Source organism: Drosophila virilis, chromosome X (assembly GCF_030788295.1).
Source record: "Drosophila virilis strain 15010-1051.87 chromosome X, Dvir_AGI_RSII-ME, whole genome shotgun sequence".
Classification (NCBI taxonomy): domain Eukaryota; kingdom Metazoa; phylum Arthropoda; class Insecta; order Diptera; family Drosophilidae; genus Drosophila; species Drosophila virilis.
Window position 1 is genome coordinate 16,566,193 of NC_091543.1, and position 17,256 is coordinate 16,583,448.

Consider the following 17,256-nt stretch of genomic DNA (forward strand, 5'->3'; position numbering starts at 1 on the left):
CAGATCGTTAGGAACAACAAATAACATATTGTTAAATGTAATGTCAAGCCAAACTTATTATTGTTAAGCCAAACACGCTTTAGCTTTGTTTCCTGATTATAGCCCAACATTTTAATTTCGACCATTTAAAAGCGAATTTATAACAGAAATTGATTAAATTGCGTACATGGCCCAGACCAATTGGCTAAATCATTTATCACACGGTATTCGCGCGCTCACATCATGCACACAATTCTCCCAACCGCCCACTTTTTTGCTCTCTCCCTGCCCTTTTTTTTCACATCAGATTGACCCGTATATTTGCATTCATTCAATGTGTGCACTGGCAAAATTAATTTGCAAATAATAGAAGGGAACAAGTGAAGATACCCTGTAAACAGAACTGATGGGCTTTTATGGCAATATTTGTGTTTATTAGGAAGGAGATAAAAAATGGGGCGTATTCCGTTTGCATTTCGTTTCAACTGTTCTTTCTTGAGCAACTGTTTTTTTTTGTTTGTCCAAGGCTTAGATCCCAAGAGAGTTGACCTATAGGGTCTTCTATTGCTCTTCTATACATTCGTGCAGCTTAATATGCCCCCTTTCGTGCACTGCATGGGCATAGGGTATGCAAAAAAAAGGGGGGAAAATAGCAGAGTGAAATAACATTTTTATTAGCTTCTCTTTGTATAGCAGACGTCCAACTGCTACAATCACTGCGTGCCGGAAGACAGCCGAACGGCCACGCCCACGCCAACGCCCACAATGCCAAATAGTTTTACACTACGGCACTAGCATGTGTGCGTGTGTATGTGTGTATGTGTGTATGTGTGGGTGTGTATTTATTTTTAGTGAATTTGATTTTATTAATGCGAATTTGTTTGCCCAGCGCTGGAGCCCGGTGCCTTGGCCGCTGCCAGGATGTGTTTGTGCTTGTGTGTGTGTGTTTGTGTGTGTTTGTGCCCGGGTGGCCGCTTCGACGCTATTATGGCAGCTATTTGTTTGCGCACGCTGCCCCTCCACTTCCACCTAGCCGCCCGCCCAGCCCGGATCCAAGCAGCAAGCGCCAGCGGGCTGTAGCCTTAACGCCCCACATTGGTTGGCTAAGGGGGCGTATACGCTACGCTCGTATAATTATTCTCGCGCTCGGCGGTCTGCCCGGAGAGGACCACATGTCGCTCATGATTAATTGAAAGTTTCTCTCAACTGTTTCAGTATGTTTGTCCTTTGTTTTTTGGGGCGCTGCCTTATTGCCAAAACGCCATTGCCCATGGCCCTTGGCCCATGGCGTTTTGATAAATTGTCGCTGCCTTCAAATTTAAACAAATTTCTACGATTGTCGAGCGGTTTGCATGGCAAATGTCAACAAGAGTCCCAGCGACAGCAGCTGGACAGGATTAGCATATGTTTGCGCCAGAGCAATAACCTTTCGCACTGGGCGAATTCCCTTCTTTCTACTTATTTTGGCTCAAAACTGAGCACTTAGACGAGGTTCTGAAGAGTTCTACATCAACGTGTAGGAATACGTTGGACAACGTGGCTCAAATTCAGCTGTAATTTAAATTTCTTACATTTAAACATCCGAGAAAATGCGATGGGCAGGCGCGTGTTGGACTTGCTTGCAATATTAACATTGTACGCAGGCGACGCCGGGTAATTTCTATTATTATTTAATAGTCACAGTTTCTGAGCTACTGCTTTGTGGTTACAGTTTTAGAATCAACGACTGCAACTGCTGTGAGAAGATATGAGAAATTGGTCTGTAACTTTTATCAGCGTTCGCTGAGCTAGTTGCCCTGGTTCAATACTCATTAATAGTGTGTCGAACATGCACGACTTGTCGCAGATAAGATGCCACTTCAGTGGGAAACGCTATCAGTTGGTTAATGTTGATGACAGCACGAAGCCAGCGCCACGCCAGAACTGTGGGGCAGTGCCAAGATGTCCGAGCACAAGATCATACTGGAAGAGCAGCTGCATGATCGGCTGGTCTCTGTGGTGGGGTCTACGGCAAAGAAACGGGATGAGCTGCATGTGTTCCTGGGGGGCGCACGGCCCAGTGTCTATCGCCTGTCGCGGCGTCATCTTTTGATGTTTCTTTTGATCTGCGGCAGCTCCCTGATATTGCTGTACGCCTACTGGGACGTCATGATGCTCAGTGCAATGGGTGCAGGAAGTGATCTGGAGCCAAAAATGTCCGCTGGCGAGCCGCTGGCACTGAAGCTGGAGAAGGAGGTGCGTGTGCTCTGCTGGGTGCTGACCACGCCCAAGTATCACAAAACTCGGGCGGTGCACATACAGCGCACTTGGGGCAAGAGATGCAATAAAATCTACTTCATGACCTCGGAGCCAGATGATGAGCTGGAGACCATTGTGCTGACCAAGCCGGACAAGTACGAGGTTCTTTGGGGCAAGACAAAGGAGGCATTCACCTACATCTACGAGAACAAACTAGACGAGGCGGATTGGTTCATGAAGGCCGACGATGACACGTAGGTGAACCACTAAGTAAAGTAGTAAAGCAAAGTAAACCCAAGCGAACCATTTAGTAAACCAATTAATTGAACCGTGGTTGAATAACATTCAGTATTTATATATTCTTGATCAGGTTGACAGTAGGTTGTCTCTCTTTCTTAACCTCAATATCGTACTCTTTCAAACTTTTTATCCATCTTCTCTCTTCCTCTCTGTCCCTTTCTCCGTGTAGTTCTCTTTCCTTCTTGCTATCCCTATCTCTGGGTAACTCTACCACTTTATACTTTTACTATCTCTCTCCCTCAGATACGTATTTGTGGAGAATCTGCGCCACATGCTTTATCCTTACTCTCCGGACATGCCCATTCACTTTGGGTTCAACTACAAGCTCTTCAGCAGCCAGGCAAAAAATGCAGTATGTACCAAATGAATTCTAGAATTAGATTTCTCTTTCTCCAATCATCGCTCTGTCTCTTTCTTTTTCGTTGTTGCACAGTCGTACATGTCTGGGGGCAGCGGCTATGTGCTCAGCCGTGAGGCGCTGCGTTTATTTGTGCACGGCCTGAATGACAGCAGCAAGTGCCGGCAGGAGGACGATCATGCCGAGGATGTGGAGGCGGGCGCTTGCCTCTTTCACTTGGGCGTGCCCGCGGGCGATTCGCGCGACTCAAAGCTGCGCAATCGCTTCTATCCGCTGGCGCCCTACTCCCAACTTCTCTCCAAATACAATGGCATGGACTTTTGGCTGTTCAAATACGCCTATTACAATCCGCGAGCGGTAAGTCCAAAACATAGACTACTTCAGTTGTCCAATGGGCCTTCCTTCTTTAGTGCATGGACTGCCTTTCTAACTATCCGGTGGCCTTTCATTATGTGGCGCCTGAGGAACTCTATGAGTACGACTATCTGAACTATAAGTTTGAGCTCTTTGGGCGCACTCCGGTGGTGGAGCATCTACCGGAAAAGATTGCACCCGACCAGCTCTCTATACCCATATCCGACAATAGGTAATATAAGTTGACCTTTTTTCGGTTATCTCAGTTCCTCAAGCTAGTTCGCAATCTTTTTTTCCCTATTGAATATCTAGCACACATTTTTAAATTGATTTGAAATAAATTAGGGCAATTTGTGTGCTCAATTCAATCTTCATATAAACAAATGACAAGGGTTGAGAGTTACAATTTTGTACATTTTTCCAATATATACCAGTTGAGGTAATAGATGTACAGTAACAGTAGAAATTTCAACAATTTTAGAATATGGGAAATTCCGATTAACAGCAAGATAACATAGGAATATCGAGAGTGTTTTCAGCCTGAGCAGCCTGTTGATATTGTCTCTTTACCGATTAGGACCTGATTCATAATATATTTCTAACTGATTAATTTAAAGTCTCTCAAGCGAACTTCATAAAAATTAAAAGCTTTCAAAGCTATCTTCTTTAAATATTCAATGGCTACCATGAAGCCCTACGGTTAGCCTGGGTCTTAATTTACTTCTAATAAGACTCAAAGCCATTGCATAATTGCAAAATAAACCAAACAATTGAGATAAGTTTTACGTAGCCTTTTGTTTCCATTTAAAATCGAATTTTGTCCATCATTTTTGTTACATATTGTGCCAAAGTAATGCCGAAAGTCAAATAGGACTTGCACCAAAAACTCTGGGCTTCTTTGGACAAAAAATAAATGTGACTTTGTAAAATAAATTGGAATGCGACCCGGTGCTTGAAATGGCATCACACTGTGCTCGGCCAACCACATACAGGACGGGCAGTCCATTAGGAAGTAGCTCTGTGCAATGGTCATTAGGCGTTCTTATTAAGCTGGGTGGATGCAGCAGCAGCAACAAGCAGCTTGTGAGCTGTTGTCCAGGCAACAGGAGCTAAAAGAGCAACAGCAACAACCACAGCAAAAACAGCAGCAGCAACTGGAACTGGAATTGTATTCAAATGAAGTTAAGCAAGACGACCATAGCTTTGGGGATGATGTAGCTGCCCATGATAATGCTGGCCAAAGTCCAAAGCCAAAGCTGAGAGCAGTGTTGGCAACTGGCTCTAAAAAATATGCTAGCAGCAGTGTTCAAAAAGGCTACAAAAATATATATACTCAATCAGCAAGGACTCAATCTTGACAATGTTTGCGCAGTTACCCCTGAAGTAGCTGGCAAGGTTCACTTGCTAAAGCAAAGCAACTAAAATTGTTCAAATGATGCGGCATTCGGGCTTTGTAGTGTTGGTCACAGCTTTTTTAGTGCAAAGCTAGTGATGAGAAATACGTGAACGTTATCGATAGACGATAGGCGCAGCCCATGAGTACAGTTAAAATGTACGGTAGATCAGCTTAAATATAGCCAGCATTGCAGGCAGCCGCAAAGTTAAACACGCAAACGATGAACACCACAAATAGTCGATTTTGGCTGGAAAATAGCTGAATTGACAGCACTGAAGCCGAGTGCGAGCTGTCGGGGAGTGCGTGTGTGAGCAGACGCATTTGAAATTGCAAATTATGTTTTTGGCCATGGCCAAAACGTAGCGACGACAGTCAACAGTCAACAGTCAACGCTGCTGCCATTGCCAGTGGCCAGTTGAAGGAATTGTGGGCAATGGACGATTAACGATGTGCACGATGGATGCTGCCTGCCAGCCCGGCGAGCTCTGCCGAGCTCTGCTCTCGTCTGATGACGGGCTGCAGCGGCAACATCAAGAGCTGGCGACTGTCTGCGCTGGCAACGGAGCTCTAATTATGCAAACTACCTGCTGTTACTCAATTAATCTTGATTACGTTTGTGTTATCCAAATATAATTATGTTGGTATTAATTACATTGGCCAAAGCGACGGTGGCCAGTACTCCGCAGCCCAGCACTGGCCTAGGCGGCGGCTGCCTGGCAAGTTGGTCAATTTGTGCAGCGGAAATTGTCTGTTGCGCGCGCGTGTGTGTTAAAGCCCCTTGGCCTGGCACTAATAATAGCAACAATGTCTCGACCTGGGTATATCCGTGCCAACAATTCGATTGAGCCCACACATCGCCACGCCCCCTCTACACAACACACCACCGCCCAGGACGATCAGCAGCGTGAACGCATTAGGCCAAAGTGTTTGGCATTAGAGCGCCAACAGTGCGACCTCATCATAATCAATGGCTAAATTTCACGTGACTTTCACTCGCGGCTAATTAGGCGCTCAGCCAATTCGAGCCAAGTTGCGGCCAGGCAACGTCAAGGATAGCGACAACTAACTGGGTAAGTGTGTGCACACCTGCCACAGTTTGGCCAAGTTTTGCTCTTCTATTAACCTTAATGCAGCGCCCGTTTGAAACTTATTGGTCATGAAAAGAAAACTAGAACAGGAACTAGTATAGGTGCATAAATACGAACAAATATGCATTTGTCAGCTAACCTAACAACAATTTTCGACAAACCAAAGTTTATCGCTTTGATTCGGTTCATTAACTTGATTTTCCAATTTAATTTGTTTTGAGTTTGGCCAATTTCGATGTTTCGATTTATGTTCAACAACTTGTAGGAAACTCGACTATTCCGAAACATCAGTTCATAAATGTCGATATTATCTTACTCTAAGTTGAAATCGATCGATGAAATCATTTTGAAACACCGAACCAAATCATTTGTGAGCATATATGGCTCGTTTAAGGCTTAGGTTTCTTAATTTTTTTTTATTATTTATTATTATTTCGTTCCATATATTCATTATTAATATAAATATTATATCTGAACAGATAGTGCTTTCTACACTATTTTAAGCAAAGGGGGCAGAAACTTGGGCTTGCGGAACAACTTTGGGCGGGAGCACAATGGAATTTTCAATTATTGCAATTAAACGTGAAATATAATTTTCTTCTAAATATAAATTATTAAACAATGGTTAGAAGTAATTTGTCCGCCGCTTACAACTGGCATCTTGTCTCCGCTTAACTCGGCCGTTTCAAAGTATAAATATCATACAATAATTCTACAGTTAAATGAAAAATATATGCATGCATATATATTTATATATTTATTGGTTTTAACAACTGTGCGAAATATTTTTTAATTACGACAGAGATTGAATTTACTTGCAAGCCTTTCAATTTTCCGTAGCCTTGCTTTTAGCAATTTTGTGGCAAGGAAAAGCCAATTTCATTTGATCGAAAGTGCATTTTCATATTACAAGCTAGTTTGGAAAATATGCGTAAATTGAAAAATGCATTTGATAATCATTTTTGGGCAGCATCTTGAAATGCTTTCAATTGGTTCGATGTTTCTTTTTTTTTTTTTTTTTAGTTACAGAAAGAAAAACATCATCATTTATTCTAACCAAATGGCATCAACTGCAGATGGTGCAGCGGGTCATTGAACCGAAAACTATGTCATGCAGTTATAGACTCAATGGAGAAATACAGCAAGAGTGTGGGGGGGGGGGGGGAGGTGTGTAGACAGGGGTTGGGGGCAAGGGCGGGTTACATAAATGAGAATCGCTGTCGCATGTGTCATTTCGACTTCTAATCGTTCAAGCGTCAATGCAGGCGATTTATTTGATTTGCTTTGAGCGTGTGTTAGTTGGTGTCTGTGTGTGTTTGTTAGTCTGTGTGTGTGTGAGTGTGTGTCTGTGTGCTTAAAAAATTGTTGCCTGAGTGTAGGTGACTCTGGGCCACACAAATCATTTTCAGTTTGTACAATTTTTATGTCAACTTGTGTGTGTGTTTTTTTTTTCATTTTGCCCCAGCTCGTTGTTGGCTGTGCCACTTTTGTTTAGCTGATTCACATGCACACACAGATACAGAGACACACAGGCACACAGACACACTCACTTACACACACGCGCACACACCCAATCACACACGGCACACTTGCAATGCTGCTGCTCGGCTGCACTTCCGGTCTTTCGGCTGCGCCGCCATTGACTGTTCAACCATGCAGCTGCACACACACTCACGCTGCCACGCACACAGACACACTTTCACAGTCACACACACACACACACACCTATTCACACTCACTTGCCACATACTCACACACCCGAACAGTATCAGGTTCGCCGGCATATCCGGCTGTGTGCCAGGCATTGGACATTGCCGTTACTGGCAGCAGCCAACATCGCACTGTGGTTCGAAATCGCTTTGCATGGGCTAAAATTTACAAGGACAGATCAATTGAACAAAATTGCCAAATAAGCATTCGAAGTCTTAAATTTTAAATTAATATGTTAATATTCATGTTTATTAAATTATATTCGCTTTGATGTTTATATTTTTAAACATTTCTATTTATATATTCCCACTATTGTATTCATTTTATATTTCATTATGTATAAGATTTTATTACTTATAAATAGATTAGTTTTATAACATATAAGTGCAGTGTTCGATCCTTGTTGTTTTTGGGCCAAATGTTGAGTGCTTGTGGGACACTGTGCGGCGTTATTTTTGCCCTCTCTGGACTGTCAGCTTTTTCAGCTTCAAGCCATTGAAAAGTTCTCAGTTGCAACTGCAAATTATGTTGCCTGGTGTGTTGATTGTTGTTAGTGTAGTTGTTGCTGGTGTTGTTGTTATTGCTGTTGTTATTGTTGTTGTGATTGTTGTTGCTGGCAGCGCCTGATAATGGCACACAATGTTTATTTACTTGCTTTAACATTTTTGTTGCTGTTGCTGCTGTTGCTGTTCATTTTACTTTATTTTTCCATTGCCCCGTTGGTGCCGGCACCATCCAGCGTAGTCGGCGTGTTGCATGCAACATGCTGACAATGAGACACTTGAGCATTTGGCGCCTGATTGCATGCTACACTTTTACTGCACCGACAGTGGCCATCGTGCGACAGAGATAGCATGGTATTATGCTGCCCCTTCCCGCCAGCCGCCCCGCCCCGTCTCGTTCGCACGCAATGTTTGTCTGCTCTTCTGACTTTGACTTAACTTATTTGTTGTCTCTCTGACTCCCACGGCACGAGTATGTCTGTGTGTGTGTGTGTGTGTGTGTGTGTGTTAAGCACGCATACAAACGCTTGAGCTGTCCGGCTGTGCTGTCGCGCCGTCGTCTCGCTGCCGCTGCCTCTGCCTCTGCCTCTGCCTCTGCTGCTGCTGCTGCTGGCGTCGCAGTCTGCGCTGTAAAGTGTCGTGTTGGATTTGCGTAATTTATGCTCTATTTGCTTTTCGGCTTCATTTCACTTTTTGCTACTGCTACTTTTTGCAAAGTATTTTGAGTTCCCCTTACTGGCGTGCGTGTGTGTGCACGCTTGTGGGTGTACATTTTACAGTTGCTTGCGTTGGTCGTGTGAGTGGCGTATCCGGCGCTATAAGCCTTTTACAGGCTAACAACGACCTTGAGATCACCTGTAATGTTTGGTTTACGATTAAAGGGATTGAGAAGCGCTAGGGTTGCCGGGTTGCCCAATAAACACATGAATCTAGCATTTAACTGTGCTTTTTGACATTACTTTCGAATAGATCTAGCTAATCTCTAAGAGGTCCGGAAGCTGAGAATATGATCGTTTAGCCCTGATTTAGGATCTCGTTCGTTTGGATATGTTTTCACATTGTTAGACTGAAGTTTTTGTCATTAATTTTCATTTTGCATTTAAATTTGTATTTTATTTATATAAATTCGCCCGTTCTACTGAGAATATTATAAGACGTCAATATTTTCATATAGAAGCTGCGGGCTATATTTGATTTGTGCCAAAAAATGTCAAGCAACAGATATGATTAGACTGATGCAATGGCTATAGGCCAAACATAATTTTATCTTAGGCTAGGAGCTGTCTAATAAGTAACAGAATATCTTAACTATACACTTTTTTTATTGTCTTTTGCTTGGTTAAGATAAGAAGGCTCTGCTCGATTCCAGCGCCAAGCAAAACAAATTGAATTTAATAGACAAGGCTTGGAACTAACTCAATTTATTTGATTTTGCATTCTGCATTCAATTCGGTTTGACAGCATGCAAATAAATCCTGCTGTTGCCAAATAAGTCATAATTCCTAATAAGAGGTAATTCCTTAAATATCGAATTGCGTGCTCTGCTTATATAATATGTAATTATATTACATTTAACGTTTCAATATAATTGTTATATAATAATTGTGCATTCACAATATCGTCTTAACTTCCCTTACATAGCTGGCAAATGCGCTCAGCATTGGGGCATTTGTAGCGCACTCCAGCTCCAAGCTCCAAGCCCAAGTCCACGTACATCTCCACCTTGTGTGCCGGCTCCACCTTCACCTCCGCCGCCAGCTACAGTTCAGCTCCATTACTTGGTTCGGTTTCATTTGGTTGCTGCCGATGTTGTTGTCGGGTCGGCTTTGTTTGCTGCATTATTCTTATAACGTTGCTCAATATGAGAACTCAATAAATTTGCCTTACTTTGGCGGCTGTGTGAGCCATTTCAACAGGCGATTAGTTGCCAGGTGCCCGGAGCCATGGCTGTAGCCATTGCCTGGTTCAGCTCCTGGCTGTGGCTGCGGCTCTGGCTCTGGCTCTGGCTGTGCATGTGGATGTGGCTGTGCTTTTGACTTTGGCCTCGGCTTCTGCCTCACTCTCGTTTCTGGCTGCGGCAGTTCTTGTGCAACAGTTGAGCGCCCCGGGCCAAATTGAATGGCCGGCAGTGGCACACGTGAGTTCTACTGTGCTGGGCTCTGCCTGTTGCCTAGCCTTGAGCCTGTGCCGGCGACGTTGCCTCAGCCTCTGCCTGGAGCTGTACTACGGCATGTGCCTGGACTTGGGTGGCGCTCTAATAGGTTTTACATAACACACACGTCGCAAATAAATCTAAATGCAACAGCAGCGGCAGCGGCAGCGGCAGCGACAGAGGCAGGAAACTTCATGAAAAATCCTTTAGCAAATAAAATTTACATAGACCGCACACCAATACTTACACACAACACACACACACACACACACACGCACACATGGACGTTTTCCTGTGAATTTATTTGAAAATTTATTGAGTTTTCGTGTTAACCATGCATAATTAAGTTTTGCCAGCCGGCGAGTGATGGCGCCATGGAACAGCGGGGATCGGGTATCGTGTATCGGGTACCGGGAATCGGGCTGGGCAACGTGAACTGGAATCTCTTGGCCTGCGGCGTAAGCCGAAAAGTTTTTGCGCTGCAATACCCTATGCCCACGGGACAGTAGTGGTTATGCTACATAAGTTGTTGTAAATAAAAGATAAACAATTGTAAGCGATAATTTAATTTATTTACATTGACATGGATTGTAAGTGACAATCGAACATTAATAAATTGCAATTGCAATTGAGTGTGTAAATCAATTGATACTGACATATTTCGTACGTTCAATGCAACGAGCTTTTAAAGCGCTTTAAAGCTTTCAAGGGGATTGAAATAATTGCTGCTATGCTCAATTTAATTTCATTAATTTATTGCTGCAAATTAAAAGCCTTTGAAAGCCCATAAAAGCTTTCAGCAGGATTAATTTAATATATTTTAAAAATTAATTTTAGTCTCCGCTTATTTTAGGCTTGAATGAAGAGCTTTGCAAAGCGCATGAAAGCTTTCAGCCCTTCTAAGCCGAGCTTTCAATAAGAGGAAACTGAGTTGATGTCACAGAAGTTGGTAAAAACCGAAAGCTTCTGTGACTAAACCAGTCACATGCAAGCTTTTCAAAATTTTTTGTATACAGTTTTGCCCAAAGCATTATCCGTTTTTAATTTTAATTTTTAATTTAGAACTTAGCATGTCTGCTGCGTTTGCAGACTTCTACTGGGTATGACTAGGGTAGAGCTTATCGTGTTTGTTGCGTGCTTTGTGGCTGCCAGTATTGTATAATTTTCGGGGTGTTAAAGATAGGCTTTGGCTTTATTTACGATCCGAGCGCATGGGGCTCGAACAGTCCAAACCCGACAATTCGACAGTTTCTCGTAAATTTTCTTCTTCACTCGCTTCACTTTTCTTGTTCTTTTATTTTTGTAGGGTTTATTCCTTGACAGTATTGGCTTAACGCTGAAAATTTTATTTATGCGTCGCAGGCGCTGAACGTTATGGGGAAATCAAGTTATTTGACTGCTGCTCGAATTATTATTCCTGATTGCATTTATTTGCTTTATTTATCGCACGGAACTTCATCTATAATGCAAGCAAGTTGCCAGACAGCGCGACGCCCAGACTCCACCTCCGCCTTGGCCTCCGCCTCCGACTCCGACTCCGGCTCAAAATGCAGGTTCTACTTCGGCAGCTGCCTCTGCTCATCCACGTTGGCGCCCAGTGCGCCTCGCCGCCGCTCATGTCCCGGTTGCCCTCTTTGCTGCTTAAGTGAAATGCATAAAAATCAAATAATTTTCCTGTTTTTCATTTGCTTTACTTTACTGCTCCACTGCTCGTCTCCAAGCCAGTCCCTCCATGGCTGTCCCTGACTGCTGACTGCTCACTTTTTTCTTCTCTTTTTTTTTTTTTTTTTAATATATATAAATATATACTTTCAAGTCGGTTGCCGTCTTCTGTCTGCCCTCTGCACCCTGTGGCCGCTACCAACTGGCAGCCAGCATTCGAAATGTTAAAAGTAATTTCCTCGACTATAGTTGATAGCTTCTATGCCGGCAGCTGCTTGCACCCTGTTTTCTGCTCCCTGCTTCCTGCTCCAGCGTCATGCCACAATTCTTGGCTCCTGCTATGTCTCTGTCCTTGTCCCTGTCCCTGTCCCTGTCCCTGTTCCTGTACCAGGGCGCCGCCTTAAACTATGCAACCCATTTTCCAAGTAGCTTACGAGCTTGTCCCAGTTGCGTCAAGGTAATGGAATGCCATAAGGTCCCATACCCATATACTCTTAATACCTATAACCCATTACCCGTGCACCTTCCCTTTCCTTTGTCAGTGCCATTGGCACGCAGCTAGTTTCAGCACCGTATAGCATTGCACTTTGTGGCATTATTCTTATGGAAAGTGCTCATCAAGCTTCATTTAACATAGTTTCAGCATCATAATCAAAGCCAAGAGTATCTACTTTTCTGTGTATCGCATGCAATATATAATTTAACAATACTTTGTAGCCAAGAAGAGGAAGGGCATATATGATTTGTAACATGCGCCTTGGCCTTAACCAAGACTCGATTCGATGCCTCGCCAGGCCAGGTTTTGGCTCGAGGCTTGATTTGTTGCAGAGTCCGCCTCTTGGTAAATGAAGTGCCGGCTTGCAGCCTAGGCTTAAGCTTGCCAAGCCTTTTGCCTAAATGGAAATTTGCCAGGACTTATTAGGTTTAAATAAGCTGTGCTCAGTTTTGATTATGAGAACAGAGCTCGAGCCAGTCTTGTACTGCCACTCAAAAAGACGTACATACACAATCAACAGCGAGATGCATGTCAAATTTGGCTTTAGGTTAAGGAAAAAGAAACATTTCTTTTGCATAACACATTTGCCAGCCATATCGATCCGACTTGGCCTTCATTCTGCATTCACATACCCATTGTATAAGTATCTTTGATAACAATGCGAGCCGGAATCATTTCAATGGCACAATAAAACATTATCTTGCGATTGACATTTCCATTAGGTACTATTGGCTTATTTAGTGACAGTTGTTTTGTTAGTTTTCGTTTTCGTTTTCGAATTCGATTTCGTTCTCTTACTCTTACTCGTTTCGGTTTTGGTTCTGGCTGTTGTCTTTCGCCTTCCTTTTCCGTCTAATGCTCTTAAGTCATTTGGCCGTCTGCCTGCCCGTACAGTCAATATTCAATTTATTGTTCCATTTCGTGCGTTATGCGACAACAATGAAGGTCAGGCCGAGGAGTTGTTGACATTTAATTGAAATTCTCGTTGATTTTCTTGCCTTGTTAATGTTACACAGCATATAATTCAATTCAATGGCCCTCAAATTGGCCCCCGCACCCGCCCTGCTCTTTAACAATATCTGAATAAAAATGCGCAAAAGAAGCTTTTCAAAGGCCAGCAATAGTGTATTGAAGAAACGACTGAGTTATATAGAGTTACATGAATAAATCATACCAAATTGTATATATATATAAATATATATATGTCTAAATAAATATATATATATGCATATTCGATATAAGTGTGTATGGAAGTCAAGATGTGTAGAACTATGTATGTATATCTAGAGTGCATCCGAGTATCTGCAAGAATTAAAGCGGACATTAGTCTCACGATTGGCTCCAAATATCAACTATGCACTTGCCAGAGTGAATTTCTGGTCTATTCCAGCTGGTCATGATTGGTCATGATTGCCATACCAATCGTTGAAGGTTGCCTGAGCTATTGTAGAACTATTTGAAATGTATGAAATTTAATGAAATGTACGCGCCACAAAATTAAGACTGTTTTTTAGTCTCCATTCGTATATGTCTAGGCCGATCTGTGGATATAACTCGGCGGGAATATGGTTAAGAGTTTTTGCCGTTGGCTTACCGGAAACCTTTTTGCTTACCAGAAACCACATAATCTGATCGGCTCTCGTTGTACACATGGAAATACAATAATAATAAACATATGAATTCCATCCTAAAATAAAAATGGAATTATATGATATTTCTCTGCTTCTTGTATTTGTGTCTCTTGTGTCTGCAAATACAATTGTTATTGTTGAGCATATTTGGGCGTATGAATCAGACTCGACTCGACTTGCGACTTACCTTTGAGTTTACGTAGAGTTTTTGAATATTCGTAGGGGCAAAGCATTGAATCATCAGCATAACAAGCGACTAGAGTGTTCTAAAGAGATCGCAGCTGATGCCAAGGATGTTACGTAACATTCAAAATGTGCGCTACTTACATCACGGGTAGTCCTGTGAGCAAACTGTAAGCAGAAAGGTTCAAAGTTTATAGGAATTCTAGAGGCACATTCTTGTGGTACTCACCTGCAACAAATGGCTAATTACGTGTATGTGTGAGAGAGGATGTGTGCTCTTATTATATTATCTGCATGTTATTCGAAATGGAATTTTAATAGGATTTCTTTCTTTTCGCGGGTTTCATTTTGCAATTTGGAATATTCTTTTTACTTGCTTTCTTTATAAATTGATTTTGTGTTGTGTTTGTTGTGCCGAGAGCTGCGTCTCGAGCTATACTGAGGTCTGTAATCTAAATCTATACGTATATGTTCATATTTCAAGTGGCGCCTGCTTTGATGCACAAAAAATGGTTGCGTTGTCGAGAGAGAAAGCAATGTGGAGCAGCGCCATAACTCTGGCTAAATCACCTTATCTCCAAGCCAAGATTTGCTGAACCGATGCCCGAAACGTAAGTTCATTTAATTTACTTGAAAAGTTCAATTGAAAATTGAATTACCCAAACTGATATGAAAAAAAAAAAACAGATTCACTAGCCGAACCTTAAGCTGGTTCCTAAACAGACTTCCTCTCTTTGAGTTCGTAATTTCAATGTTTATAATGCAAATATATTTATATATCTGTTAACTGACTGCCCATGACTGACTCAACATTTTCTCTTGGAAATGATAGCATTGGCAGCTTAGACAAGAGGCCACATAAGCGGAACTGATGTTAATATTTGAGTTGGGAGCCAGCTGAAGAGCTCATCAGGAGCCATTTCAGCCATTGCAACTACAGTTAGTAGCTGCTACTTACGGTAAATGTTATTAGTTCTGGGTGCCACTAATGGTGTACTTGAAGTCACAGAATTAACAGAACATTGGCCAATCACTTGGCCCTGCGCCAAAGCCCTTCTTCTGCTGCTCAAGTCCAAAGTCAAATGCTAGACGGCATTTAAAACTATGCGAAGGCTGTGTGGCGCACGCGTCGTATGCGCAATGTCAAGTGCCTCGATTTACATTCCTTTTATGTTTTGCCTTTTGTGTGGCCCCTTCGGCGAATTGGGGTGAGGAGCTCTGAAGGGGAATTGGGGCTGCATAATTTGTGGCATTTGGCTCGGTTTGTCATACGGCAAATCGAAATGTTATTTATATGCCGTACGTGTGCGCCGCCAAGCAGTAGCTGATGACGACAAATGTGACAACGTCGAAGACGTGCATGGCTTATCTCGGGGCGTGGCAGCTCCCCGGCCACTCCCACTATCCCGCTTTTCAGTTCTGTGCTCTGTGATATGATTCTCACGTGTCTGCAAATTGAACGTCGCTGTCTGCCCCCGCAAGCTGGCCAGCTGCAGCTTTCTGCGCCCCTCCCAAAAAGCGGGTTGAAGAGAGCACAATCTGCATTAGCCATAAGCTAAGCCCATTCATGAATATATTCGCAATTTAATGAAACACATTCATCTATTGTTTAAGTTTGCTAGTGTTGGCTGGCAGTCAGCCGATAAGCGCAACAGCAGCCTGTCTGAGCTCTTCAAACACTACAATTAAGTGTTAGAAAAGTGTAAAGTGACTATGAATATGAGTATGAATATGAATATGAATATGAATATGCATATGAATATGATTATGAATATGAATATGAATATGAATATGAATATGAATATGAATATGAATATGAATATGAATATGAATATGAATATGAATATGAATATGAATATGAATTTGAATATGAATATGAATATGAATATAAATATGAATATGAATATGAATATGAATATGAATTTGAATATGAATATGAATATCAATATGAATATAAATATGAATATGAATATGAATATGAATATGAATATGAATATGAATATGAATATGAATGTGAATGAATTGAAGTGTTATTTAATTAAATTAAATTAATTAAATACATCCGTTCATTATTTTGAGCCAGCCAATTTACACACACAGTTCAATTCGCAAACTGGTGCATCTTCTAAGGCCGGAAGTGTGGAAGGCTGGCAGTCAGCTGATAAGCACGTCATCAGCATGAATAGGTCTGTGTCAACGAATGAAGCACTCGAATAAAGTGTTGCAAAGCCGACAAGTTAATTCGCTAAAGTCTCAGCTGAAAGTTTCAGAAGAATCAGCAGTTGATTCATCTTATGCAACTAAGAGTGTGTAGCGTAAACATGCGGTGGCTGATGACTTGGCTGAGTCAGTTGTAAAGCTCATCAAATAGTTAAAATACTCAAAAACTTGTTGGCAACAACAGCCATGACACTATTCAAGTTCCCATTTACGCACCTGTGAAAGCCCAGCTCAACACGGCCCCATGCGCTGCAGAGTTTTCTGGAAGCCTGTTGATTAGAGTATCCATTTGACTGTGAGTGCACTTGTTGTATGCAGCATTGTTCCCGCTGCTCGACTACCCGCTGTTACACTGTTATAAAAATGCGTAGTTATTGATGCAAAACTTGCCTGCAACAGCAACTGCCAACGGCAGAGCAGCAACAACAGCAACAGCAGCCGCCGGTGTGAGAGGGCTTTGTTGACGTCAGCAACAGCATCCGCAATCGACACCAGCAGCAAGAACGGCAATCCACACCTGGCGTCAGTGTTGGTTCATTTTTCAGCTGGTTTTGTGCTTTTAGCCAAGTTTTTAGTTGGTAATGAGACCGCAGCGGCCGCAATGTTTGAGCATCGAGTGCATAATAAATATGCAAACTTTGTGGCAGGTGGCAGGTGGCAGGTGGCAGCTGACGGGGCTAATCAATGCGCAAAATCAAAAGTAAACAAATGTTCGAGCTATCCGCAGCGGGAACGGAGCAAGGCCAGCAGTATATGTCGAAAGTGGCGCCCGCAGCAGCCATCACGTGGCTGCCACTTGACTTTAGCGTGCTTGTCACAATGGCAACACACACACGCACACACACACACACACGCGCGCGCACACAGACCCAGACCCAAACACCCATATGCTGTCACACCCACAGACAAGAGACTTTGACTCGTTTTCATTTCTATTTCTATTTCTATTTCCAACTTGCACTTCATCGTCAACGGGCCATCAATGG

The 17,256-nt window shown here is 42.6% G+C and overlaps 1 protein-coding gene and 1 long non-coding RNA gene across 4 annotated transcripts; one reads left to right on the top strand and one right to left on the bottom strand.

Moving 5' to 3' along the window:
- Window positions 1-1,904: 1,904 nt before the first annotated feature.
- Window positions 1,905-4,036, top strand: tgy (twiggy). Its single transcript, XM_032439597.2, has 4 exons — window positions 1,905-2,471; window positions 2,761-2,869; window positions 2,951-3,232; window positions 3,286-4,036. Exons 1-4 carry the CDS (start codon window positions 1,921-1,923, stop codon window positions 3,463-3,465), a joined length of 1,122 nt encoding a protein of 373 aa, XP_032295488.1. The 5' UTR covers window positions 1,905-1,920; the 3' UTR covers window positions 3,466-4,036.
- Window positions 4,037-13,340: 9,304 nt separating this feature from the next.
- LOC26531754 (uncharacterized) lies at window positions 13,341-14,493 on the bottom strand. Of its 3 annotated transcripts, none has more exons than XR_011417356.1 (6): window positions 14,280-14,493; window positions 14,195-14,218; window positions 14,055-14,133; window positions 13,850-13,923; window positions 13,601-13,777; window positions 13,341-13,538 (listed from the first exon to the last, which is right to left on the bottom strand). It is a non-coding gene; the product is annotated as an uncharacterized lncRNA (long non-coding RNA). The 3 variants fall into 3 exon arrangements; XR_004305160.2 differs by having other exon boundaries at window positions 13,831-13,983; XR_004305159.2 differs by having other exon boundaries at window positions 13,343-13,538; window positions 13,850-13,983; window positions 14,280-14,491.
- Window positions 14,494-17,256: the final 2,763 nt, after the last annotated feature.

Bases quoted from the DNA above. Each gene is read 5' to 3' on its own strand.
- tgy (XM_032439597.2), top strand. From the start codon at position 1,921: ATGTCCGAGCACAAGATCATACTGGAAGAGCAGCTGCATGATCGGCTG. The intron at 2,472-2,760 runs GTAGGTGAACCA...TCTCTCCCTCAG, and splicing joins ATGAAGGCCGACGATGACAC to ATACGTATTTGTGGAGAATC. The intron at 2,870-2,950 runs GTATGTACCAAA...GTTGTTGCACAG, and splicing joins GCAGCCAGGCAAAAAATGCA to TCGTACATGTCTGGGGGCAG.